General features: G+C 40.5%; 2 protein-coding genes across 12 annotated transcripts in view; one reads left to right on the forward strand and one right to left on the reverse strand.

The window, feature by feature from the left end:
- LOC6611087 (collagen alpha-1(XV) chain) overlaps window positions 1-27,371 on the forward strand; it is a 54,104-nt gene that overhangs the window by 3,381 nt on the left and 23,352 nt on the right. For 9 of the 11 annotated variants that reach the window (XM_032717745.1, XM_032717734.1, XM_032717739.1 and 6 more), the window contains exons 3-4: window positions 9,786-9,904; window positions 10,379-10,917. In XM_032717745.1, the coding sequence (XP_032573636.1) occupies window positions 9,805-9,904; window positions 10,379-10,917 (639 nt within the window). In that variant the 5' untranslated portion in view covers window positions 9,786-9,804. Of the gene's footprint in view, window positions 1-9,785; window positions 9,905-10,378; window positions 10,918-11,795; window positions 12,913-17,289; window positions 17,563-27,371 lie in introns of those variants that run through there. The other 2 variants (XM_032717743.1, XM_032717744.1) reach the window with 2 other exon arrangements.
- Window positions 23,433-24,436, reverse strand: LOC6611088. Its single transcript, XM_002035609.2, has 2 exons — window positions 24,110-24,436; window positions 23,433-24,055 (listed from the first exon to the last, which is right to left on the reverse strand). Exons 1-2 carry the CDS (start codon window positions 24,356-24,358, stop codon window positions 23,588-23,590), a joined length of 717 nt encoding a protein of 238 aa, XP_002035645.1. The 5' UTR covers window positions 24,359-24,436; the 3' UTR covers window positions 23,433-23,587.

Consider the following 27,371-nt stretch of genomic DNA (forward strand, 5'->3'; position numbering starts at 1 on the left):
TGTTTGGGCTTCAAGTGAAAATACGCGTCCCGTGTTTACATAAATATTAGCTCTCAAGTGTTGCGCATAATTGTTGTGAAAGATTGGCGTGAATTATTTGCGGTGGGCGTGGCATGCGGGCATTGGGATTAGTCTAATCAGCGATTTGCATTTGAGGCTACTTTCCCACGATTCCGAGGGCAAAGTATCGCATTTTTGTGATAAGGTTCCGGTTTATTTTTACACTTTAATATTGCATATATTTTTTGTGCATTCCCGGAATAAAATCGCCTGCAATCTCAGTGAATCAACATTATTCCGCTGACCTTGCCATTAAATATTTGATCGTTGCTTGTGTTCCGCTTATTTTTTCGGAACTTGTTGTCATTGTTTATAAATGCAGGACAATGGCCATTGTCTCCTGTTGTTTATGCCTTCGAATTGGAAATGTATAAACAAAGACATTGTCTTTGATCATAATTTCCAGTGAGACTGCACTGCACTTTCGTCACCTGTGGAAAACATTTAGATATTTTCCTCGTTAATTGCGGCTTCTAATTGTCCGTGTACGATGGCAATCTGTAGCTAAATCATGCCAATTTAATTTATGCAAAACGCTTAGCGCCGTCACCTGAGCTTGGCGCCTCTGAATCCGTTTTTTTTCGATCGATTCCCCGTGTTAACAATAATTGCCGGTCGCCGCCTTTGAACGCGTGCGCAACGCAACCCGTTTAATCTAAATTTGCTCACTCAATGTGGGCTGGAATATACATATATACATATTTATATATATATATTCATTTTCGTTCACTATCTGATCGATCGAAAGACAATTAGCCAAATAAGTCGACGGGCAGCAGAGAGATCGTACCCGTGCCGGCGTCTTAATTAATTGGAATTCATTGTGTGTGCCGGCGACTTGATTCGATGCCAAGTTGGCAGCGATTATCCGCCTCGATTGTCGCGGCAAAGGAGTTATGCAAAACGCAGTGCACTGAGAGAAAAAAGACGGAATTAGGTTAGATTTTGCATTCAAATGGCAGCAATGGAGCACTGAAAAGAAGGTGAATGTTAAAGGAAAGAAATGTACTAGTTATAGTTATATAATATATATGTGTTAGAATAATAATAACAATCCCACAAAGCATACATCTAACATACCAGGTCCAAAAATTATCTTTCTGTACCATTCATCATAAATCTCGCATGACTTTTTATCAGATCGTTTGGATTTGGAGTCTGGTTTCCATCGGATTGCGGTTGTCCTCCAGCCGGCGATCTTTTTTTCAACTTCTCATTCGACAATTTATGCACACTTTAAAAATTGAAATTCATGCATACTCATTGACCAGACGTGAATTTGACTTAATGAGAATTACTTTACATATTACGACTAAATTTGCTTGGAAGTCTGAGTGCAATTACTAAACATATTTATTCTCGATCTGTGGAAACTAGTTCTCCGTCTAACGATGTTAGTTCTCAGCCATGATTTGAATTTCTGAATAAAATACGGCGAAATATAAACAAACATAAATTACTCTAATAAATGGTTTTTTCATGCCACACGTGCCATAGGAAATTTTCCGATATCAAAAGCAGTAAGAAATACGAAATATGTTGAGGTTTTATCAGGCAATTTTTGTGTGGCAAAAGCTTTGGCTACGGATTGTACATAAGTGAATCTTTTGCTTAAATCTCTATTAGGAAAACTTGAAGACTGTTTCTTTTATCAAGCCTTTACTAGAATCAATTTGCTATCAACGGACTTGGTTGATCTTTAATGTTAATCTCAGCTTTTAATATGCTTAAGCAGATTAAACAGATTGCGCAATGTGCTGATGTGAGAAGCTAAAAGAAGTTGGCGTATTATTCACATGCAGATTGATACATTAAAACGATCGGGAAATCCATTTCTTGACTCTGCTGTTGCCATGTGCCCAAAGTTAATTATAAATACGCAGTCCAGCGATGGAAACTCATCCAATGAACCTGTTCGTCGCGTGATCGTCATAAATTCACATATAATGTGTATGCTTACAAAATATGGTATACATTGTTGAATTCGCATGAGAAGGCGTCTCTTTGATGCTCCAGCTGTCCAATAAATTCTAGACTAGCTGTGAAAGCACCAGATTACACTATGAAATCATTCCTCTATATGTAAAACCTACTTATTAATTAATTTTTTGTTTTTGCGTATATCGCCAGCGACAATGAGCTAAATGCGCGCGACGTGTGTGCATCTTAATATATTTATTTATTACTTCATTTCATTATCTCTGGCAGGGACACTCAGTCGGGGGCTGGGGGTCACTTAGTCGCCTCTGTGGAGCATGCAGGCACTAATGGAACTCGTTTCAATTAGGCGTGGAAGTAGAAACCTTTGACTAACAGTGCCACGTATGCGTAATGCGCCTTTAGCCCGGCGAGGATGTGACTTATCGACATCAATCGTGTCCTGGCTTCCGTTTCCTGCTTTTGGCAGTCAAGTGCCACTCGACAACTCGCTACTTAACCTTTCAAGGAGTAATGCCAGCACCTCCATTCACCCCACCTCCACCCATCCACTCCCATTGATTATTAACTGAAGTCCGGGACGCTTTATTGCCGCCTTTCGTGTGCGTGTCCTGGCACGATTCTGCGATGCTGCCTCATCCATTCCAAATGGATATTAGATTTCGTTTGGGACAGGACACCGAGTCCGGTTAATAGATTTTTTGTGCTTATCTGGTGACAGGGGGAGCACGCAGCAAGCTCATTGATTGCCAATCAACTGCAATCAAACGGGCTTCGTTCGGCCAGCTTTAATTCCAGGCTTTAATTCGGATTTCTTGCCGCACTTCTGTTGCCAAGCTGATAACGGGCTTGTGGCCATAAATACGTTTTCCAACCAGCGTCAAGCTCGTATCAGTGGCCACATTACGCATACGAATCCTAGACCACAAAACTAGCATGATGAATTTTAACCCACTCCCATCTCCCGGGCATACCATTACTCTTGTTTTTTGTTTTTTTTTTTTGCGGAAAAAAGAGACATCTCGCAACATACACAACCACACACACACACACAAATAAAATACATTTTTCCCGCCAACGTTTTAATTTTATGCGAAAATAAGCAATAACAACAAGCATAGATGGCAATTTGGAAATAAACTGAAATGTTTATATGTCTTTTATGGGAAAGCATATAGTTGGCCCTACATCTGCTGGCACAAGGTCATCGCAGACAAATGATTCCATCAAAAGTGGACAGACTGACGGACAAATAATTGTCTTCCCGGCAGCTGTCGTCTGCTGAAGTGTGAACATTAATGCCTATTTTTAAAGCGATATAAATTTGAGTTGTGAAACTTTTGAGGTACTGCGTTTTTTAGACCCTTGGGAATTCTGCTATGTGTCTCGAAAGTTATAGAAAACATTTTAGGACATCATTTCATCTTACTTCATGAGCAAAACAAAATTTTCCATGAAAATCACAACAAATAATTAGTCAGCTTTCCTGCGGCGACTGTTAGCCAGAATTTTATGAACTTTTGCTCCATTTCGAGTTACACTTTTTTGCATTGCGTGGCTGGCCGAATGCCAGCGAATGGAAATACGAAAAAATATTCAGAGGCAACATCTCTCTAAGTAGGAAGTCGATTTTCGATACCAGACTGCGTGAAATGAAGAGGCCACCCAGTCAACCTTGAATCCCGTGTTGCAGCCAAAGAGTTCAACTACCTATTTTGGGTTTTTGCGTTGCCAAAAGATCACTGGTCATTATTTATACTCTTTGGCTGAAAAAAAAAAACAAACACACATATTGCATGCGAGATAAGCGGCAAAGAAGCTATAAATAAATGCAAAGCATTATAATGACAGCAATAACGAACACACTGATGCCTCGGCACACCCCATTCATCAAGTTCGATGGGACACGCACGGCCACAGCGGCAGATCTGGATATCCCAATCCCAATCCCATTCCCATTCTGAATCTGTATCCGAGACGCCTCATGATGCACATTTCATTGAACTTTTTCGCTGTCTGCGCCTTCGTCGTTTTTTTGGGATTGCGACAACATGTTGCACATGGCCGCCTTCCAGTTAAGTGCAATATGAGTAGCACTCGTCGCTTAGAGATTATTTAAATCACTCGCCGGCAGCTGTTGTACAAAAAAAAAAAAAAACGAATCTAGAAACTATCATAAATTATTTGCACAGGAAAAAAAATCACACTTAATGCAAAATTGCACAATAATCAGAAAAAACTTAAATGAAAAGAACAAACTAGAACTCGAATATCAGAAACTCTTCCAATTTAAGAGTATTCTGACTGCTTTGTCTAGACATTTTAATACACTATTTTCTTCAAGTGTATATAAAAAGGGAAAGTACTTTGTAGAAAAATAAATGCGGGATGCAAGTGGCACATTGGCAGTTTCAGCTACTGCTCCTCGGCTTCCGAGGCATGTGGCCAATTAGTAGGGCTGCAACTTAGCCACGTTCTTGAGGAGATCGGGGTCAGAAAGTAAAAGTAAATGGTTGTGGAAAGCAAAACCGAGATCGGTGCATATTTATACTTTTTGTTTTTTGAACATTTTTTGTGTCTGGCGATTCAGTTTTTATATGTTGCCATTTTGCCGGCATCATTATCAAGTGAATTAACCCAAATGCCAAACACAGAGATGATGTTTTTTTGGAGTCGTAAATGGGGAGACCGCTGATATTTATACTAACGAAAATATACATCAAAATTTACATCAAGCCGGCACAAAAAGTTCCTAGTCAGTAATTCTTTTTATTTATTCTTTTTATTTGCCATTGTTTGGCGCATTATTAATCGCTTGTCTGCGGTAGTAAGCCTTTAAATATAAGAGGAAGGCGAATTTTGTTATTTATATTGCGTTGTTTGCCATTGATTCTGTCAGAAAGTCAAATATATTATTTTTGCACATTTTTCTCTGAATGTTTCAACGACCTCAACTTTTTGAGGAATTACCAGGAAAAATTTGCAAGTTCAATGCTCTGAGTACTAAAGAATTTGATTGGTAAATAGTTCACCTGTAATTCGATTGTTGTTATACTTGACCATAAGTATATACTTGGCATAAATAAATCTTGAAAAAAATGTGGAAATTTGCAAGAGGAATTTTTTTAATAAAAAAAAAAAATTAAATATATTGCAGCTGCGAATGACACGATCAATATGGTTCGGTATTGGTAAAAATGTTCTATATTCCCTATGATATGTATTCCTTGGCGAGATTTAAAATGAAATTGAATGTTTTGCTGGAAACATAATTTCTGTGAACTTTTCATTTTGGGTCATTTCAATTTCTTGGCCTGAATGTGGGCCTCTATCATACATTTATAATTATTATTTGTTTGCCACCAAAATCCACTCCTCACCTCCGATTTTGGTTGTCAGCTGGCCAATATCGAATTACGCTTTGGGCCTTTATCGCTCTTCCATCCGATTCACACTCACACACACACTTTTGGCCAGCATGCAACAGTTGGTGTTGGCTTGAATGTCTTTGGGGAAGTGGTTTCTGTTGCTCTGGATTTGGCAACTTGTAATTCGATGCATTGTCGTTTATTTATGCTAAGCTGTTTGCACAATATTTCCCACCTTAAATGAAGGCACTTTAAATGTTAAACAGTCAGCACAATCACTTGTTTGCCTTTGTGTGGATGTGCGTGTACGTGTTAACCTTATAAATATATATAGCCAAATTTGGCATGTAAATCCTTTAAATCAAACAAAATGCGGATTGGGCGTTTCGGGGCGTAGCAAATAAACCAAGGCCAATAAACGTCGGCAGGCGACACGCCAGCTGACAGGTAACTCTTTTCCCCATCCGGATCCCCAATCCCCATCACTGCATCCTCCATCCCAGTCCCAGCACAGCAAGTACATCACAAAACAAATTGGAAAACATAAAATCAACAAAGCTAATAGTTCACTTAGGGTTGCAGAGCCGTCGACAAAAAGTGCGCGACGAACGAAACAGGCCCTGGGAAAATCTGACAAGTGAAAGCCGAATGCGAAATACTCTCTAAAAAGTTATAGCGAAAATAAATATAACTTTCTAAGAGAATAAACATATAGAAAATAACAATGCAAGAACTGGTTTCTAGTACATAGATACTTTAAAATAGAATTTAAGTTTTAAGCGATTTTTATACATATGAAATTAATGAAAATAAGTGCACGTAGTTTGTTGCAAGTAGACTTAGCTTTCTATTAATAGTTTTCTTCAGAAATCATACCTTATAGCAATTCAATTATACCTTTTCATAGGGTATTTCACTGCGGCGTCTTCGGTCTTTGGTCGCTCTACCCGGTTGAAGTGACATAGTGGCACAGTTTTGGTTCTTTTGCTTGGTCGTCGTCTGTGACCAGAGAGAGAGCCCTTTCATATCCCCCTCAGTCATATTGAGCCGATTTACTATTGAAAATAAAATTTTATTAGAATTTTCCCTCACTTTTTGCGCTTTTTACGGGGGTTTCCCTTCATTGAATCTCTTATTTCTTTTTTTTTCTGACGTTCTTACCGCCTTTGAATGTGCAGCGCTCTGACGACTTTTGAATTTGATGTGCGCAACTTTTTACGACACTAACCACTCGGATCTATTTTGATTTAAAACACAAAAAGTGCCAGCTGTTGCTGCTAGTTTGAATAAAATTTGATTGTTTATTGGTTTTGGGAATTGCATACGGTTCGGGCCAAATGGCCTGCCATGGTTATGCTGCGCAGCGGATGCAAAAGCGGAAAATCATAATGACTCGTAAATTCATAAGTGAAATACATGGGTGCTGTGATTTTTTTTTTGGCGGGGGGAGTTTTATTTATTATGACCGTTCTTTCGACACTTTCGTGGGTATTTAAATGAGCCGCGCTCCGTCCACGCCCAAGTTTGCCGACTAGGCCCCAATAATCGGTCGTACGTGCGTCCCATTCTAAACAAACAGCCGGAGTATTATTATTCGCCTTCCCGGGAGTCAGACAATCGGGTGCATATATATATATATATATATATATATATACAGATAAGGGCACAGCAATAGGTCTCGGGAATATAAGTCTTAAAATCATAGAAGTTGTGCATCTGATTTTACGAACTGATTAATTGCTATTTTGTTTTTATATGTATAATTGGATTCGGCACCAGATAAGCGGTAATTAAATGTATATATAATTTATATTTATGGGTACTTAAATAAAATAGGGAAATAATTTATTTAAGCCTACATAGTCATACACCTAAAACAAATGAATTGTATATAAAAGAAATTTGAGCTTCACCAGAGAAATAACATATTTCCTCTTGATTATCATAAATAACCTATATCTATAAATTCTGTTATTTATAAATACATTTTGAAATTACTATTCTATTTCCCTTACCTTAACTAAGTAGTTTTGCTTGTAGAAATAAATTTCATATTTAATTTAATAAAAATATCAGAGCTATAAACGCAACCCCAGTTGTGACTGTATGGAGTGGGGATGTCTGGTGCGGAGTGGAGAACTTGTATCGGGAGGTGGTGCTTGGCCAAAAGGGGTCGCCGCTGACATTGGCCACGCGGTCCATGTTGCACGTGATGTGCGGCTCGCCGTCTGTGAACTGCATAAACGCTGCCTCATTATGTCAGGGAGCCAATTGCGAGGAGAGCAAGAAACAGGAAAGACACGCCACCAGAATCGCCAGGAATTCGTATGATAATGCTTGAAAATCACATTCCCCTTTGGGGGGATTGTTCAATTTGTATGGCTGTTTGTTTTTGGCGCCTAATGATGCCATTAAGTGGCCGGGGCAGATTGCCGAACATGCTGTTTGGAGTCGAAAGACTTTTGGCCAAATATGATGTAATGCACATATATTTGTAGACAGCACATGAAGTGTGTGTTGTTGGTTAAAAAAAAAATTACGATATTTCATTCAGAATGCGTTCGCATCGAAAGCTGAAGTAATTCTTTTTTATACGTGACGCAATCGTTCACTTGTTCTCATGTTTTCTATTTTTAAAGAAATTGCCAAGTAATATGAAACAATGCAAAGGCAGTGAGTCACAAATCATGTTTGTATTTGATTTGATGGAAATAATAAAAAATCATAAGGAATAAAGAAATTTTAGAGGAAGGTATAGAAAAGTAAAATTGTCAATTCTTCCCATTTTCTGCAAATTAGTTCAAAGGGCATGCAATTAATATATAATTTTCGGTGTATTTTCTAGCAATTTTATGACATTTCTTGTTAAAAAATGATCGTAAAAAATGCATATTATTCTGAAAAATTATGTAAATTGATGATTATATAGTCCAATTAGTTGAAAATCGGTTGCCGAAATATTTTGAGCCAGCTGTCAGCTACAAATTGACACAAGAATACACTTTTTCACGATGCTCACAATTGAAAGTAATTTGCATTTCATACACAGCAAAGTGGAGTGAAAGTGTTGACTTCAAACATGTGTTTTTTTTATTCTTTTTCTTGGGCTGCTAAGTCGGGCTTGATAAATATTAATTGTCCACAGACATTTCGGGGTCAGCGACATAGTTTCCGAATGTAAATTGTATCTGTAGATTGGATCTGAGTTTGCTGGGTAACTGGCGTCCCTTAATTGTGTTATATTATTGTGTTCAAATTATTCACACATGACGTATGGAGCGGCTGAACTTTCTTATAAACCCTCAATAGAATGGGGTTATCAGGCTGCCCTTGGTCACAGATAATTACGCAATTCGTAAGAGCTGGGATCAGAAAATGATCTATTGGCTGAGCGATTACAGCTTCAGCATGAAATAGTTTACCCAATTTGAATGTATGGGATAATGATTCATATTGATCTCCGACATTTCAAGTGACACAGTGCCCCTCATAAACAAAGTAATTTTAATCTTTGGCTCATTTGAGTTCTAGGTGTGTCCCCAAACTTTGTAGGTAAACAGATACACAGGAAATTATTTGTAATGGGCTATTGAACGATTATTGTTTGACAATGTATTTTAATTAGGCACAGAAGAGCATTAAGTATAAAGTATATATTACTGCCCATTTGAACAGCTTGAATATATTTCATTTAAATGAATATGGTTCATAGTTTTCTTATATAACGATATGAATATGACAAACTTTTTTTTTAAAGATCAAAAAATTCTGAAGATTAGCTAACAATCTCATTTTCTTTGTGTGCTGCGATCTGCCCTTCATAATTACCATTATTTTGTTAACCTTTTCCCGCGATCTGACTGCTTCGATCCCCAATGAATGAATCATAGTTTTTTCCGCCGAAACCTACGATTTTCGTTTGGCGAATGAATGAAGACCGACCGCAAAGTTGTGTGGCTTCCAGATGAACTATCTCTTAGGGTGTGTGCGATGGCATGGAAATCGGAATCGGAAAGGGCATGGGCATGGGCATGGGAATGGGAATGGGACAAGAGCTTTGCGGTTTTGCCGGGGAGGTAATTACAAAATATGGCCAGCCAGCCAAGTTGGCCAAAAACCGAGGAGGATGCTCGTGTGCATATAATTTCGGCATTGAGTCAAGTGTGCGACTCGTGTTGCCAATACTGGTGGCCATAATTGCGGGCGGCGCATAAAGTGTCTGCGGTTGGTTTATTTCCACGCACAAGTGTCCGCAAAAGTGGAGGGGAATTGTATACATATATGCGGAATTGCGAATGCAATCCCAAACTGGCCACATTTGTGCATTGATTACCCAGCGAAACGGAAGTGCCGCTTTAATTTCATAGTTTTACAGATTCAAACGGATGGCAGCTTATGTTTTTATTGCTTTTTTTACAGACTCCCCACTCTGTTCAAGATGCGTGTGCTACAAGGGGTAATGTTTGCATTGGGCATGATTTGCACGCTCCTGGTTCCAGTGCTCGGAGATATTGAGCTGGTTGGACAGTCCATTAAAGGTTAGTGCGACTCTTTATTGTCTTATTTGTAACTTTAAGTTTTAGCAACTCAAACTGTTGAATATATACAGCACCTATTTAATAAAGTCTATAAGTAATATTAAATATACATAAAAATATACATAAAGAGCTAAGATGCTGCAGATCTTGTTCTGCATTGCGATTGCGGAATGATTAAAAAATGTGTAGCATACTTTTGGGCATGCACATTGCACGCCAGTGGTCCTCAAACTGTAATATTTCCGTCCTAGGAAATAAGTAAAGCAATTAAGAAAAATCTGTAAAAATACTGGCGATTGCCCTGAAAGTACATTATTTAAAAAAAAGGTGTAGAAAATTCAAAGCCATTAGAAGTTTGCGAAAATGTCAATTAAATAGTTTCTGAACTTACTTCTTTTATATCTAACGCTTGGGGATAAAACCAACAATTTCGTAATAAAGGCAGTAACACCTACTTGGCGGCTACCTTTTCAGATGCCCTGGCCGAATACACGCTGACCGACATCATGAACAACAACCAATTCGCGGGCATCGAGTTCGGGGAGGCGGAGGACGGCTTCCCCGCCTTCCGCTTCCTGCAGACGGCGGACGTGAAGTCGCCGTATCGAATGCTCCTACCGGAGAAGCTCTACGAGTTCGTCATCCTCATCACTTTCCGGCAGAGCTCGCTGAAGGGCGGCTACCTATTCAGCGTGGTGAATTCGCTGGACACGGTCGTCCAGCTGGGCGTTCACCTCTCGCCCGTCGTGAAGAACAGCTACAACGTATCGCTGGTCTACACGCAGGCGGACCAGAACATCGGCCGCAAGTTGGCCAGCTTCGGCGTGGCTCATGTGCCGGACAAGTGGAACTCGATTGCCCTCCAGGTGCTCAGCGATAAAGTGTCCTTCTATTACGATTGTGAGCTGCGCAACACCACTCTGGTCACCAGGGAGCCCATCGAATTGGTCTTCGATTCGGCGTCCACTCTGTATATTGGCCAAGCGGGCTCGATTATTGGCGGAAAATTCGAGGTAAGTTCTGGCGGCGGCCAATTTGATTATGCTTTTGATCTGCGATCCATTGTAGGGGAATAATTTTCGAAACGCTATCGAGCACCTACAACTTGCCCAATATTCAATTGAAGTGCCATTTTATTACCGTAGGGGTTGAGTTTAGAAATCCATTTTAAGTGGATTTTTAATTAGTGGTCAGAAGCGCAATGGTTTATTCTTGGAAATCATTATTTTGTGGAACGTAACATGACCTAATTGTCTAAAGTGTATGCGTAATAATACAATAATCATGGAAAATTAAAACTTGTAAGTGATTTATATAAAATTGAAAGAACTTAGTTTCTTCTCTTATATTTTTATAAAGAAAGAGTGTGAAAAGGGGATACTTTTTATGCCATCTTATGTTTACTATCCAAAACTTTCCTTTAGTAAAAAAATCAAATTGTATAAGTTATTTTCTTGCTGTGCAACTCCATTCAGCAATAGCTGAAAGCTTTTCACCACTTAAGACTTGAGTCAGCCCAAAAGTGGCGCCACTTGGCCATCTGGCGGCAGAAGTTGGCAACCTCTCAAAGGCACTCAAAAGCGCTCAAACTTCCCTTGGCGATTCGTATACGCCATGTGGGCTTGAGTATTGCGTATACACTCCGTTGGTCAGAGAATAACTCACTCGATTCTCGACACTCGATGCTCTCCGTTGAGCGAATTCAGCGCTCGTTGGGATTCAGCCACCGAGTGAACGAATCGAGCTGGCACGAGGAGCAATGTGTTGTCTGTGGCCCGAACAGATTGCTGTGATTTGATGGGCCTCCTTGGGCTGCGAGTGCGTTTACCTTTTCAGTTGCGTTCGCGTTTTCCAGCAGTTCAGATGGCCACGCGGCCGGTTAAAAGATGAGCCTATCGTTGCTGCCGTGCGGTCGGTACTCGTCCTCGTCCACGTCCATATCCACATCCTCGTCGTCTTTGTCGTCTTCGTCCTGCTCGTCTTCGTCCTGGTTTTCGGACGTCGTGAGTGCGGTGGCAGCTGGCACTACTACTACCAATACTACTACTCCTACTTCTGCCGTAGCTATTATAGCCCCAAAAACAACTGCAAATGAAGCCCTTGTGCTGGCTTAGCCGCAAAAAATGAAAGTGATTTATATGGCCAAATGAAATATGTTCGCCTAAGTGAACCGACCGGCCCGGAATCGAGTCAATTAAAATTCAATTATGCGACCAAAGATGAAGGAGAGGCCGCGTAAGCGTTTGAAAACCGTTCGACCGCTGAACTCCTGACTGAACCGGAAGTTTAAACTGCCATTGAAGTGTGTTCCCCCAAGCATAATCCTAGCAATCGATCATATCACAAGCGGATAACAGAGTACATATCGTGCAACAAAAACTGGGTTAAGTCCCAGACTTGCGAGACTTATCAACGGCAAGGATATACGCCAGATATCAAAACTGCAATTACTTTTACCCTTATTCTGCTTGTTATCGTCGTCGTTTCTTGTCTTCGCGTTGCGATTGCCGGTTGTAAAAGTTCATGAAGTAGTGGTGGCAATCACGAAAATAAACCCAAACACTGTCCAAAACCCCCACCAAAAACTCCACTCAGCGAGCTTGTTCGAATGGAAATCAATCAATTGCACAATGCCAGAATGCAGGCAGTGTGAAAAAGTGAATTAATTGCACAGCACGACGTCAAAGCTAAGAAACATAACGAACAGCAATTTAACCATAAAGAATAAAAATTACAAATAAATGCCCCACATGACACGACTGTCATTTGTAATTACAAATGAGTATGAAAAAAGTGGCATACATAATTTACGATTACAATAAATTTTAAAGCAAAACACACATACCTATAAATACAGCAAAGTATTTGCCATTAAATTATCTGTGATTTTTGTCAACATATTAAATATTTTGCGTGCTCGTGATTAAGCCCCATATCCCGTATCTGAATCCGTATCCCATAATTTAAAGTGAATAGTTGTGAATCGACCCAGTGCGTTCGGCTTGAAGGTAAATATGGCCAGCTGGCCAGATATAAGAGCTACTTCGTACACACAAATGGTTTGGAAAGTCGCCCATCAAAGTGTGCATGGTTCGCGCATAAATTGTGTCAAGCCAGGTCGGGACTGAAAATAAAACCCCTTAGCCCGGCCAGGACTCAAATAGGCAGGATATAGCGCCGCATGGATTGCCCTGGCATGCCTAAATCAATGGCGAACTCATTAGGGCCCGGCGAAAACAGTTTTTGCCCCGACGCGTCACTAACCACTGACAGAGTTGGCCAACTCCCGCGTCATAGCTCTCAACACCCCTACTCCACAACTCCCGCACTTTTCCCTTTTTCCCCGCCAGCCAGTGCTCCTGCATATGCATATTAAAGCAGCACGGGGCGTATGCGTAATATGTATGTATACATTTATAATATTGTGGGCTGTCCTGCCTGCCTTTGTCTTTGGCTTCTGCGTCTCGCGCTCTTCGCATATGGCCGACAGGCAAAGGAAAATACGTTTTATTTATTAAATAAAATAGAGCTGGCAGTCGAGGCGCTCTCTCGCTCGATTTTAATAGGCATCGGGAGGTGGATCAAACAAAAGGCTCGTTGGCATAAATAGTGAAAGTTAACCCTTCAGAAAAGTATGCTAAGCGCACTGAAAAGTATCTCTCTACGGCTCAAACTTTAAAGTCCTTGGCCATTTTGACTGCATTTAATTGCACGAGAGGCACAGCAAAATTTCAATTACAAAATAAACTTTGCACTGCACATCTTCTTGGGCAAAAGTGATCATAAATATTCATGTAAATCCAACTGGGTGGGTCTGTGTGTTTTCACTGCTAATATGCATTTAAATATCACAGGCTGATTGTTTTTGCTGTTGTTTGCAACATGGACTTGCGTCAGCGTTGCTTTCAGAAATATGTAATTTTGATTTGTAAATTTAACAATTTATCATCATAATAGAATATTAGGATCCATTATGCTGGCACAATTTCAAAATTCAATTCGCAATGTTTATTTACATATTTGGTCAAGTACAGCCATCCATCCACCCACTGGGAATCAATTGTGCTGGAAATTAGTTTTCAACAAACACTCAGGTCCAGTTCATTCTGCACTCCTCGGAAATCGAATTGTTTCTAGTGGTTTGTTAGTTCATAGTCTGCTTTCTATGCGTTGGAAAACTTGGTTTAAAAAAGTTTCTTTCTTTTCTCATTTTGAGAAATGTGTGGACAATACATTAACATTGGAAATGTAATAAATAATTGAAAGCCGGTTGCTTTGATTCCTCGAGCATTATTTTACGACGGCTCTGGTTTTCGATACTCATTTACCGCATATATTTCCGCTTGATGGACGGCCATGAGAGTTCTTACCCCAAGGCAATAACACATGTACATACCTTTTGTGTTTATGTCCATAAATGGGTTTTTTATTACGTCTAGAGCTGCGGGCCGTTAAAATCGTACATATTCGGTGCCTATTTTTTATGAATCTGATGGGGGCTGTTGAGTTCTGGTAACCACATAAAACCCTTACAAAATAATGTGAACCAAACGAACACATCTTCAATGACACAAGGCTACGCAGAAGCAACGACAAACTATGATTATTTTGTAATTTTATAGCTACCCCAAAGGGGCGTAAAGCCAGCCCAACCAAATGGGGCGTCACCAATAAACATAAATTATGCAAATTTTTGACTTAAATTATACGAGCTGATAGCACCGCCCCATATTCCAGCCCATAATTTTTTGGGTTGTTATTAATTAGTCAGAGACTTCATGAGCGCGTTTTAATCATTGGAAACACGCGTCTTAAGGAACCCCCATATGATGTGGATATCTTGGATACTTGTGTAGATATATACATATATGTATACGTACATGTGTGGAGGGGAGGAGCTTATCGATCAAACGCTTACAAAAGTCACAAAGGCCTGAGGTTAGGCATTAGACATTTCTTGCACTGACGGTTTGTTTTGTTCCGCCTTCATATTAAGGATACATGTGTGACACATATCCCACTCCGGGGATTCATTCCTATACCGTTTTGCGACCTTGTCACAGATAGCTGCAGACAAAGACGGGCCCACAGAAAAAAGGGAAATTTCTGCGGAAAACGGTGCTTATTAAAAATTACATGTCAAACGGAAAGGCAGCAGAGGAAACCCAAAACTCACACGAGATGACTTTGCACAAAGCTTTTGGATTTCGTTGCTTTGGGGGACGGAAGAACCCTTTTTAAATATGTCGCCCCATTATCTTCATTAGGCGCTAATGTCCGAAAAAGGGTTTCGTTCAAACTATTGGCCTTTGTAACTTTGTTTTTTTTTTCGCTTTCTTCCAGGATTTAACTTTCTGGCTACCATGACAACTTCAAAAGTCGTTACTCATTTTTGTGTACTTAATTTGGTATAAAAGATATGAAATTTCCTTCTTATCGTCCTGCCACCTTTATTTTTTTTTGGCAGCACAAGCTTGCCCCTTTTCATTAAGAGTAAGGCTGAGTGCCAGGGTGTAGGTAATTTCATTAGAAAACTTGAACTGCGCCAAACTTTAAGCTTAAACTCCGTGCCTGTGTGCCTGCAGTCGCAGAGTTTTAATGCTGCGTGAAGAATGCCAAGCTTAGCAGGGGCGGAGTATGGGTGGATCCGATCCAGAGGTGTGGGCCAGTCGCTTGACTTGGCATAAAAAAAGTTTCCTTTTGGGCTTCCACATTTTGGGCGAGCACAAAACTTTGTGTTACGCCGCCGACTCGTTGACTCAATAACTGGTTGGCTTCACTTCCTCCCCGTGCTCCGCAAAAAAAGGGAACCGAAGTCGAAGAAGGCCCAAAAGGTGGGCGTGTTAGATGGAGCTGGGGGCGTGGCCGGGTGTTAAAGACTTAAGGTGAGCCCATGGACGCTGCTGGTGGCTCTAGACTGACACGATTATCGTAATTATGCGCTGACTGTAGCATACTTTTGTGAGCCAGCTCTTAGCCCCATAATAAGTTGTTGTTGTTTGAGTGAGTGTGTCTGTGTATGTGTGCATCTCCTGTACGTTTGAGAGTATGTGTGTGTGTGTGTGTTGGCCCAACTTTTGCCGCAATTATGTAGGTTGGCAGAAGTTGCTGCGCGCCTTTTTTCATTTTATTTTTTTTTTTCATTTTACTTTCCATTTTTTCGGGGGTGCACTGGCTCAAGGACGTAACCACCAGAACCCGCTGCAAAACATTTGGCTTATGCCTTTATGCGGTTGCCAAGAAAAAAAGAAATTACACAAAATGTAGCGAAAGTCGTCGCAAGACATCTTGCGAACATGTGACCAATTTTCGGAGCTTCATTCCTTGCCTTTGACATTGCTATAATTCAATATACATTTTTTTTCGACCAAACTTGTTGGCAGCTTAACTTTTTAAAAAGTTTACTTCAAGTGCTACCTCTGATTTTTTGGGGTTTTCCCGTTTCGATGGTGAATTTATTGGAGTTTTGAAGGCGTAATACTTATTTTATGGTTTTAAAAGTTACCATATATATATATATAATATGTATTTTTTTGCTAATAGTCAAGTTAGGTTAATGGCAAATTATGCTGTTTAAATCTGTTATTAGAGGGTATCAACTGGCCTTTTCGCCGCCAAAGCAGTCACATTTTTCAGCTGCCACCCCTGGCGCCGCAAATCAGTGAGAAAATGCTGACAAGCGACGGGTGGAAGGAAAAAATACGGGAAGCAGAATTAAATAAAACGTATTACATTTGTAGCGTTTACAGGAAGTAAGCGTGAGGGTCGGGGGTCCTTGGTCGAGTGCCTGTTAAGGGGCGTGTGCGTGTGAGTATGAGTATGAGTGTGGGTGAGGGTAAGGGTGTGAGCTCCTTGCCATACATGTGAGAGTGCTTGTGGCATGTGTACAAAAACGCTTTGTGGCAGGGAAAGCACCTTCCTGCTTCCTCACCAACAGAAACATTTTGCGGCGGCAAGGGAAGCTCCCAAGGTTAAGACTGGGCCACAAATGCCATTAGGCATCAGCATCAGCGACAGCAATATCACTAAGCCAAAGTCCAAGCGGGTCAAATACACTTGCCGACATCTCAATAATCAGAGATGGCAAGAGGCTATGTGTACTTAGGAAAACAACAGGGTACAAACCTAATTTTTAGGGTCTCACTTCAGCATAAACCAGTATATGGCTCCCAACGTGGGAACTGCATTGAATAAAAAAGAAATCAAACGGCTTATATTCGAAAATGTAATAATCCCAGGATTAGCTTCCCATCACTGTCGAACCACGAAACTATACTAAAATCGAAGTGGAAGCGAAAACCAAACCATTTGTGTGTGTCGATGGTGGCAAAGCAATATACCCACCCTCAGCTAATTAATATTCCAATTTATGCATTTTCTTTCAGGCAATTCTATTCGTCGCCGGTTGTTTGTTGTTGTTCATTTCGTTTGGCGTTGATTTCTCGTAGTGCTTTAAGTGTTGTATATCGAATCGGTGTTGAATCGGAATCGTGTAAATATCGTACAAAATGGCAATGGTTATATCGACGCGTGCCAAGCTCGTGATTACCGCGCTGATTCTGTTCTTCCTGCTCGGCATCGTCCTCGTAACGGGCTCCACAAAGGGATGGTTCAATCCCAACCGCTACAACGGCGAAAGGGTGGCAGCTAGGATTCAGGTAACTACCTTAAACCCACAAGCCTCGACCGCAACAAGTTTTGCCGGGTTTGCGTTTTTCTGAAACCGAATAGCATTTCAGTCTAATTAAAATGAACTAGCCAATTAATTATAATCATTATCAACACGTGTCTGGCGCAAATTTCTTCTTTTCACATTTTTTGTTTGCCACAACACTTTACAAGGCTCGCCAAGCATCTAAACATTACGAACTGTGTAATGTGTAATACTAAATGGTAAATGCTAAATGCTTGACATCCTGCCCCTTTTTAAATGCAAACAAATGTCACCGTTGTGTGCTCCTGGACTCCTCATGTCCTGGATTCCTCATGTAGTGACCAGGTGGGCTGGGGAAGGTTTCGCCTATAGCGCGGCTTATGCGCGTCCAGCACGCACACACCACAACACACACACATAGATATAGTTGGAACTAACAACCAGCACCCACAACAAGTTAGGGAAACTTTTAAACACACACTCGCAAACATCGTCGCAGTCACAGCGAGCGGAGAGCAAATAAAGCATGCCAGGATGTACACAGGAAACGAAGATGGCCATTTGTTTTATAAAGAATTGCGGAGTTCTTGATATTATTTCTATTGGTTACTAGAATACATACTTTTTTAAATCTTAATTGGAGATTTTAAAATAATACCCCAATAATTTTCATTTAAAATGTACATAGTAATAAAATCAAACAAGTTGGAAGATTAAATTTATATCGGAGATTGCCTGTATTAGAAGTAAAATGGATAAATTATTTATAAGTATTATTACAAGTAATTAAAAAATCGAAGTGAACCTTTAAATGCAGTAATTACTCCCATTCAATTATTTTCCGTGCGGGTATACTTGCAGTACACGAAAACAAATAAAGTTTATTGTGACAAATGTTTCATGACAACAGCACATTTCGCTCTGGTCGAGCACACTTGCCTCTTCCGCTTGCCACTTTCTCCCCCAGGTGAAAGACCACCTTTGTTGTTGCGAAGCAGAGGAATGAAAGACCATTGCAATTATTAGAGCACATTATAAGCATTTTGTTGCCGACACTCGGTCACAAGATAAATTGATAAAACTGACACGGGTACGGTCACCTGTTCGGCATAGTACTTCTTGTCCCGTTTAACGAGCTGCGTTTTAAGTTTTTCTGCTGCCCACGTGTCGTATACGCAATGCAAGTTTTTGCGAGTACTTGGAGGAATCCATTTTGTGAATGAGTGGTTTGCAGTTTATAATGCCCAATGGTATTTCTTCAAAGTATTTTTACTTTGCTCTCCCATGGACTTACTTTTTCGTATATAGATTTTCTCGAAAGAAGTGTAGAAGTACTTGGCAGACCATCATTTCTCCATTTTGTGGTTGGTAAAATGTAAATATCCTCAGCATGTCGAAAATGTTTATGAATGTAAATATACAAATTTCATTTATGTAACTTGACTAACTGGATTACCACAAAATATTTTCAGACTTTATGATGACCTAAGGAAAAGCAGAGATGAAATGATTTAATCGTATTTAGAAAATAGCAATGCATTTCACATTAATGGAATGTGAGGAAACGCACTTAAACTTAATTAAGTTTCTTCTGTTTTCTAAACATGCAAATGGGACTTTATAGTTTTGTGTTTAATTGAAGACGGCTTGCAAAGTGCTAATTTCCCACCCATTTTATAAAGTTGTGTCATAAGATACACAAATGACATACTCAAAAAAGAACAAAAGAGCAAATGGCACCTAATTCCGTGTTGATAGAACCTTTTGTTCCTGTCAAACGTTCTTTTCCATTGTTTCCGACCCGAAGGACCTTTCCCAAAGGGAGTCAGTCCAGCCAATACAGAGCCACAATACGAGAAAACTTCGACTTATACCTGCATAATTGTTGTGCTAATTTTGTCCGCACGCCCAGTTAATGTTTCTATTGACACCAAGCACGATGGCGAAGGGGCGGCGATGGGTGGGCGGGGCTGGGCGATGTCCTTTCCCAGAGTTGCACTGCTTTGACATTATTTACGCCTACCTATGGGTTTGGCTCACCCTCACCTCCCCCTTCGCCAAACCCCCTTTCGAGTCTGAAAACAGTGATTAAACTAATTTTATGCAGCAGCGAGGCAGGACGAGGGCGAATACAAGAATACAGGCGAGGATTCGCGGAAAGCGAGGAAATGGCGAGGGGCGAGGCAATAAAAAACCATTTAAAACATTCAAAGTGTCGAATGAGAACGGGCGAAGTGAAAGTCGACAAGCGCTAACGACTGGCTTCGATATGGAAAATAGTAGATGGCTCTATTTTGCTATTTTTCCATTACCATCTCTATATGGGAAAAGATAACACCATCAAATGAAAGCAAAAACTACGCTATTTTGTATTAAAAGTCGATTCGGATTGGATCGGATTCCTGATGATTTCGACTAATTCTGAATAAGAATAATTAAATGGAAAATTGAATTAAAAAAATTCATTAAAACAATTAATATTTTTGCACGCTTTTCATGATTATTTTTCCCAGTGCCTAACCAAATATACTATGTGCTGAACGCTAAAATGAAATCAAGCCCAACAACCAAAGAAACAAAGTTTAGCAATAAAAATCGAAAACAAGGAGCGCGAGTTGTAGTCAGGCTGTTAATAAAGCCATTTCTGCATGGGCTGTCTCACCTGGCACCACCCAAACAGCACCACCCACTAAATGGCACCGAAAACCACCCACTTTCTCCCAGCACCACCAACTAGCAACCGGCGATGGGTTCATTAGCAGTGACTTATATTACACAAGCTTTCCCGTGTTGTTGTCGCTATTTTCCTAGTTTCCTTGGCGCTGTTAATTACGACCCCACGATAAAAAATGACGGGCAGAAAAAGGGAAAAATCGGTTGGGAATAAAAGGAAAAAACGCCTGGCGCACAATTGGAAATTTATAAAAATTACACGTAGATTGACAGGCAATTTGTCCATGTTTAATACGAGGTGGTTATCCACTGCCAGCGGTTGTTGGCTTATTGACTGATTTCTCCGAACTCCCGAGGCTTAGACATGTGGCTTTTGGAGGCACGGCGAGGTCTATTAGGTTTCATTAGTGCCTAATTACCCAAAAGCGAAATTAGGCGAAAGCCAATTATAGTTAATGCATTTAGCGATTCCGACTCGTCGAAACTCGTTGGACATTTATGTGTTACACCAGGTATTAGTCGATAATCCTGCTGCGCATTTCCAATTAATAAGGCATATATTATGTGGCATGGTATCCTTGTGGGCATAAAAAAGCCATTCACACCCGCACTCAGACATATTCCAAAAGGAACAACCCATCGACATTTCAGCGGAATGGAAAGAAAGTAGCCAACCATGAACTCACACCCACTATCCGATTCTCGATTGAGCAATAAAAAACTACCGGAAAAGCATTCCCCTAGATTTAGCTAGACAAATACTCAGGTACATATATGTGCATTCGTGGCTGGCAATAAATTATAAAAATATCCGAGTGCCTCAGAAGCAGAAGGAAAGTTTCCGGCTAAAACAGAAGCGAAATGCCAGTGGAGAATTCTTGGGAATCGAATCATTGTTTACCAGCAAATAAACCCGAAACTCGGCTGCTGAATTTATTTCAAAATTAAATTCCTTATTCGGAGCCACTGAAAAGGCATTTATAAAATATTTAATTTTCTGCACTAAATAGAAGCTAATCCAAAGTCAATGGTCTGAAAACTAGCTCTTTCTCCTACTAAATAAAAGTCTTAAGTTGATTAAAGGAAACGAATTTTATATTCATGAGTGTCGTGCTCTCAGGCTTTACTTGAGATAAATTCAAATTTAATCCCCACATTCCTGATGTGTATAAATTCCGAAAGGCAAAACATTAAATATTGAGCATCGCTCGGTACATTTGATTTATGAAAACATATTACTCCCGTTGCTATCCTGCAGGGCGGAGAAAAGAAACACAACCGGAGTAAAAATACGGATATTTGTGAAAGCTTCATCCACGGGCTGGGAATATAAGCATATGAAAAACTAGCTTCCGTTACGTTTATGATAATATTTTATTAAAGCGCAGCATGCCACTATAACTACGGGTTAGCAACCAAATGGCAGGAGTTTGAGTTGCACGCACCCAAGGAATCGTATAGAAATCCAAGGCGAACTTGGAGCTCTGGGGCTCGATGACGACGTCGACACGCCCCGCCAAAGAGTCCGTAATAAATTTATTATTGTGCCGCACCAGAAGCCAGAACACAACCGAACCGAACTGAACCGAACCGAACAGAAGTTGCAGAACGATGGCGTAGGTGGTGGTATCTCACTTTTGATGGCATAGATAGCACAACTTTTGGACCGACTCTTGCGGTTCTGACGCTGCGATAGGCAACGCAAAGTTTTCGCTTCTTGAACTTGTTGCATTGACAACCTGCAACGGAAGTTGCTCCCTTCAGATTGCAACTTCAGCGTGCATATCGCGAATGCTGATAAGCCGCATCCTGTAAATTGAAGATACCTTTCACAAATAATTGGGTTGCGTTTTATGGGTAAACTAACAATTTGATATCTTATTATAAATTTGGAAATAGCTCCCATCGAAATTGTATAGATAAGAATTCTGAGTGAATATGATTGTTATTTTATTAGGTTGTTTTATACTACCATTCCAAAAAAATGTATTTTGAAGACAAATGTTACACTACATGCTATAAGTATTGCAAATAGGTAGCTGGAGGGTTGTTTTTCTTCTCAGGAACGGATGCATCTGCATTTGCATCTCAGTATCTGAGCGTGCGTCACTATGGCCGCTGCTCAGCAAATTGGAATGCAACCCTCGCCGGCGAACTGCAGTTGGCAAGCGTGTTGACAAGCACCACGCACTGTCATGCCCCCGGGGGCGTTGGGGATCTGGCCTGGTACCTCAGATTTGGCGGGAGATATGGCCAGGATAAACCATGCCATGCCATGCCATATACCTTTCCACTGCCGCAATATAAATAGCACTGATTTGCGCTAACAAATGCGGAGCGGTGGCTGTCGCTATCTGCTATCTGCGACTTGCTGGCAGCCCGAAAGTTAAGCCAACCAACCATACAACCCATTTGTTTATTATGAAAATACGGGCTGCTCGGTCTCGTGAGTGGAGGAGCTCCGTATTCCGTATCGCTTTCTCCGGCCCTCTGAGCCTGTATCTGTGCCTGTGCATCTGTGTGCGTGCTCGGCGTGTTAGTGTGAGTGGATTGCCGTCTGTGTGCGAGTGCTGGCCACAAAAACCTTAAACTGATGACACACTTCACATGGAGGTTTCTGCCTCTGGCTATGGTTCTGGCTCTTTTTTGGTCGTTGCCGTGTGCCCGTTCATAGAACTTACACGGAGAAAGGCAACTACAACTTGCAAGATTTTAATACAAATCAGTAAAAAGCAAGGGTGTATCAATCTGTAAGTTGCTTTAATAGTAAGTCCTTCGCATACTAACTTCCTTTATATCCATATAACTCTAAAGAGCGACAGCTCATAAATTTCTGAAATATGCCCATTTCTAACTCTTTCAATGACAATTCTTGCAATGTAAACGGCGAATAAACCATTAACCATTTAGCAACCAAATATTAGTACGAATTTCGCTCAGTGCAGCTCATAGCCGGCTTTCGGTGCTGCATTTCCGCTTGAATGGCGTCTGTGCTCGGAGCAACTAACAGCCCATTGACAAGGGGCCGTGGGTGTGTGGCTGGAGGGTCGTAGGACGGTTTCAGTGGGTGGTGCGGAGGGGCAAGTGTGTCACCACACACGACCACGTAACTGAAAGGCATACTTACCGTTTTAAAACTGTGCGCTCTGTACATGGCACACTACTATATTGACTTTGAAGCATAAAAAGCTTTCCCAGATACTCCAATACACCGGAGGGGAACTCTTTATTACCGCCCATATGCCGGAGTCATGTTTCTGTGTTCTGTAGCTGCTAGTGTGGGTATTGTACAATGAAAACCGTTGGAAGCCATGCCTTGGGAATAGACGGTGGGATGACTTCCTGATCGATCTGGCTTAAGTCCGGGCCTTATCAGCATTGGTTCCCGTGGCAAGCGGTCCTTGGGGTTTTGCCAACATATCTAATGGTTCGAACTCATCCTCCTCATCGGACTCCAAGTGGGCATCGAAAAGGGCACAGAAGTCCCTTATGTAGTTCCTAAGACTTGCAATTCGCGACTGCAATTGCACAAAGGTGCGTTCATCGAAGACTTTCACCTTGATTCTGTCGCCAGTATCTTTAGTTATCGAAGCCAGATCGTATAGGTCCCTTCGCTCGTCCAGATTCTTGCTGCACAGGCGACTGAGGTGCGTTACAAAAACCTCCAAGTCCTCTATAAGTTCCACTACTAAGAAATAGTTTTTGGTCTTATTTGGAACATTTATAGGCTTTGCAACGGAATAGGCATAATCGAACTTTTCACCAATGACCTTAAAATCACACGGTAATCCCTTCAGAGCATCCTGAGTGCAAACTAAAAAACCCTATAGCATTATTTATTAATATATTATTATTTTTCTTTAATAACTGTTGCTTACATTCATATCTGTGAAGGCTCGCCAGTCTGCTGATAATAGCTCATAATCTGGCCACCAGTCGTCATTTTCATCTTGAAACTCATCTCGAGTGGAAGCAATCATGCGAGTCTTCAGTATCTGAAGTAGTTGGCCCAGTCGTGGTTTCATCAGCTCCATGATCAGATTTCGTAACTCTTCAATCTCTTTGCTTCCTTTAGAATCTTTGGGAGCTTCCTTCAATAGTTTATTTAAGACTTTAGCAGACTCCATGCTGGAAAAAAAATATAATTTGGGAAGTTGAAGCTGCGAGTTTGATTAAAAATATTGCTGTATTAGCACCAAAATGTTTGTTTTGAAGTAGATTTCAGAAATCGCCTGGCCTCCTGAATCACAATCCACTTCAGGACCAGTTTTGCATATCCTTTTTATATACATATATATATTTAAAATGGTGCATATTTTGCCGTAGCTGCAGCTGCCTCAGGAGAACGACTTACGCTGCGTATACGCAACGTTGACGCAGTCTGTTTTGGGTTTATAAAACTGTCCAAATCAACATACAAACCAACACACTGGAACATAAATACAGAAAAATCTTCAACTTGCTCATAATATGTTGGTTTTTTTACATGTTACATTTTATGTTTTGTTTTTATTTGACAGGTTTTCTCGTTTTAAACTAATTGTAGTCGGCACTTTTGACCCACAATAAAATGCAATTTTAACCCTTTTACTTTTCGTATTGTTTCTTGGGGTCAGAACATACATATAAAGGTGCAAATATAGAAATAAATTCATTGAGCAGAAAAGTGCCACAAAAACCTAAATAAACAAACTGTAACAAAATCTTAACACATTTATTAGACAAAATATGCTACATTTAAACATGGTTTACATTTTTCTGGGTGCACGTAATGGAATTATGTTTGTGCACAGAAACAAATGAGTTAATCTTGTGATTAATAAGTAAATAAATAAAGTTGAGTTTTCGGAGGAAGTATACCTTTTTTTTTTAAATTTATTATTCAAACTGGAGCAATTTCATATAAAATCCTATTTTGCCTTTTCTATAAGACCGAAAGCTTCTCCGCTGCAGTTGATACCTATGTATTCAGTTCTATATATATGTGTGTATATATATGAAGCTTATACTCCGCAGCATAAACAGTCGGGCAGAAAGGAACTGTGACAGTCGGAGAGGCGGAAGGACAAAGTGACTGAAGGACCAACAGACAGACGCTTCTGTAAAAACGTTGGCGCAAAAACTTTTCGAGATTTGTGTCAGCTCGTTTGAGAATTAGTCGTAGGTTTTTAGCAAAATTAAAAAAAATCTGTCACTATGCGGTTGGCATTTGCCGTCTCATTGTTTTTCGGTCTCCTAACAGGGCCCTTGATCCCCCAGCTACCCCATTTCCACCCACTTTTCCAGTTTCAGTACCATTTCCACTTCCCCAGCTCGGGCTCCTTTTCATATTCGGCTTGTGTTTCCCTTTCTGCTTCTCTGCCACTATTTAGACAGTCACTTCTGCTCGCTGCACATGGACACTGCTAAATATACACATTAAAAATAATGTTACACAAATATAGAACCTCTTATAAGAAACGACGACTTAGGAGCAAGTTAGGAATTTCTAAAAATGTGCAGCCTATTATGAAATAGGTGCTAATATTCTTATGGCCATGTTAAAACTTTCGTTTTGATTCAAAAAATATTAAAATTATGTGTTTGAAGTATATTTAATACAGAGGTGCCCCACAGAATCAAAACATGCGTATGTGCTCGAGGTTGCATATACATATGTACAAGTTTTGCGTTATGTTCTCTCTGCGCTTTGATGCGACCGTTCCTTAAATAATTTATGTGCCGCAAAATGTGCAAAGTAATTTATTCTGATTATATGCAAAACAAGAACCGGCGCAAAAATGAAAATGGGCATCAAATAAAATGCGAAACGGCCGTCGAGTGTCAAAAAAAGGAGCTCTGGAGTCAAGTGCAGAGTAAAGAGAATTAAGTCCTGCACCTGGGCAGCCTTATTTTCGTTTTTCCAGAAGAATCCCGCCTCTTGAAAGGGCCGTAAAAATTTATGTTGCTATAATTTAGCTTTAAAATCGCACCAAACCTCAGCCCAGCTCATCCGAAAAGTGAGAAGTGGCAACCAAGGGGGCGGGGCACGCATTTAAACGGAAATAAAATAAAATTACAAAAAGTGCGCAACTTTCTGACGTTGCGATTGTTATCCTCGTTGCTCCAGTGTTTTCCTTTTCAGATTATTTTTTTTGACGTTTTTTTTTTGCGTTTTTTTTTACTTTTACCGAGGGCCGAAACGGCTGTCAGAAAGTGATTTAGAAACTATGCTATGACCCGGGTACCTGGGCCAGGTCGAGAACCGAGTTCTGCGAGCTCCCAGTTTGGAGTTCCGAGTTCAGGATTGGCATTTGTTTGTTGTCGGCTGTCGGCCGCCTGTCGTCGTTGGCCATAAAGTTGAATTTGAATTTAGCATTTTTGTTATTCGGCTATTGGCATTACCATTTTGTGTGCGCCTCTTGAAAATGCCTTGAAAACGAATTGAAATCGAATTGTTTGCACATTACTGCGGTTAGATAATTGATGGCACATTCCAGTTGAAATTGCGTTAGGTCGACGGTGAGTCAAGTGGCAAATACGCATAACTCATATAGTTTTTGCCACTTAAAAGCCACGGGCAAATATGCTGAAAATGTCAAAACGTCGCTTACATATTTAATGCGCTCTAACAGGCTTAATCAACATTACAAAGTAATTAGAGTTAATTCTTTTGTACTTGAGCGAGCAGAGACACCTGGCACAGTCAGGTAGTCAGGTAGTGCTTACGCATGTAGCCGGTGACACAGCGAGAATCAAGGTGAGAATGAAACTGAATCTGGAAGATGGAAGCTGATGAGGATGAAAATGATAATGAAAATTACGATGACGACGGTGATGGGGATGCCGATGGCAACCACCATGGATGAGGATGAGAACCGTATCTGTAAACTGTTGCGCGGCAATTTGCATGGTTAATTATCTATTAACTTCGTTGGGTGCGAGTGCAGAATCCGCAGGATCCAGAACCGCCAACAAATGCACACACACACAGATCCACAGATACAAATACCAAGACAAGCGGGTGAATTAGGTGCCTCCAACGAAAATATATACATCCGTTTCCGCTCTTGTCGTGGCAGTGGCTGCCATTGTCATTATATAAGAGGTAAAGCGAACTGCGAAAAATTCAAATTGTTCAGAATACAGTTGGACTTTTTA

The sequence above is a fragment of the Drosophila sechellia genome, chromosome 3L (genome assembly GCF_004382195.2).
Source record: "Drosophila sechellia strain sech25 chromosome 3L, ASM438219v1, whole genome shotgun sequence".
NCBI lineage: Eukaryota > Metazoa > Arthropoda > Insecta > Diptera > Drosophilidae > Drosophila > Drosophila sechellia.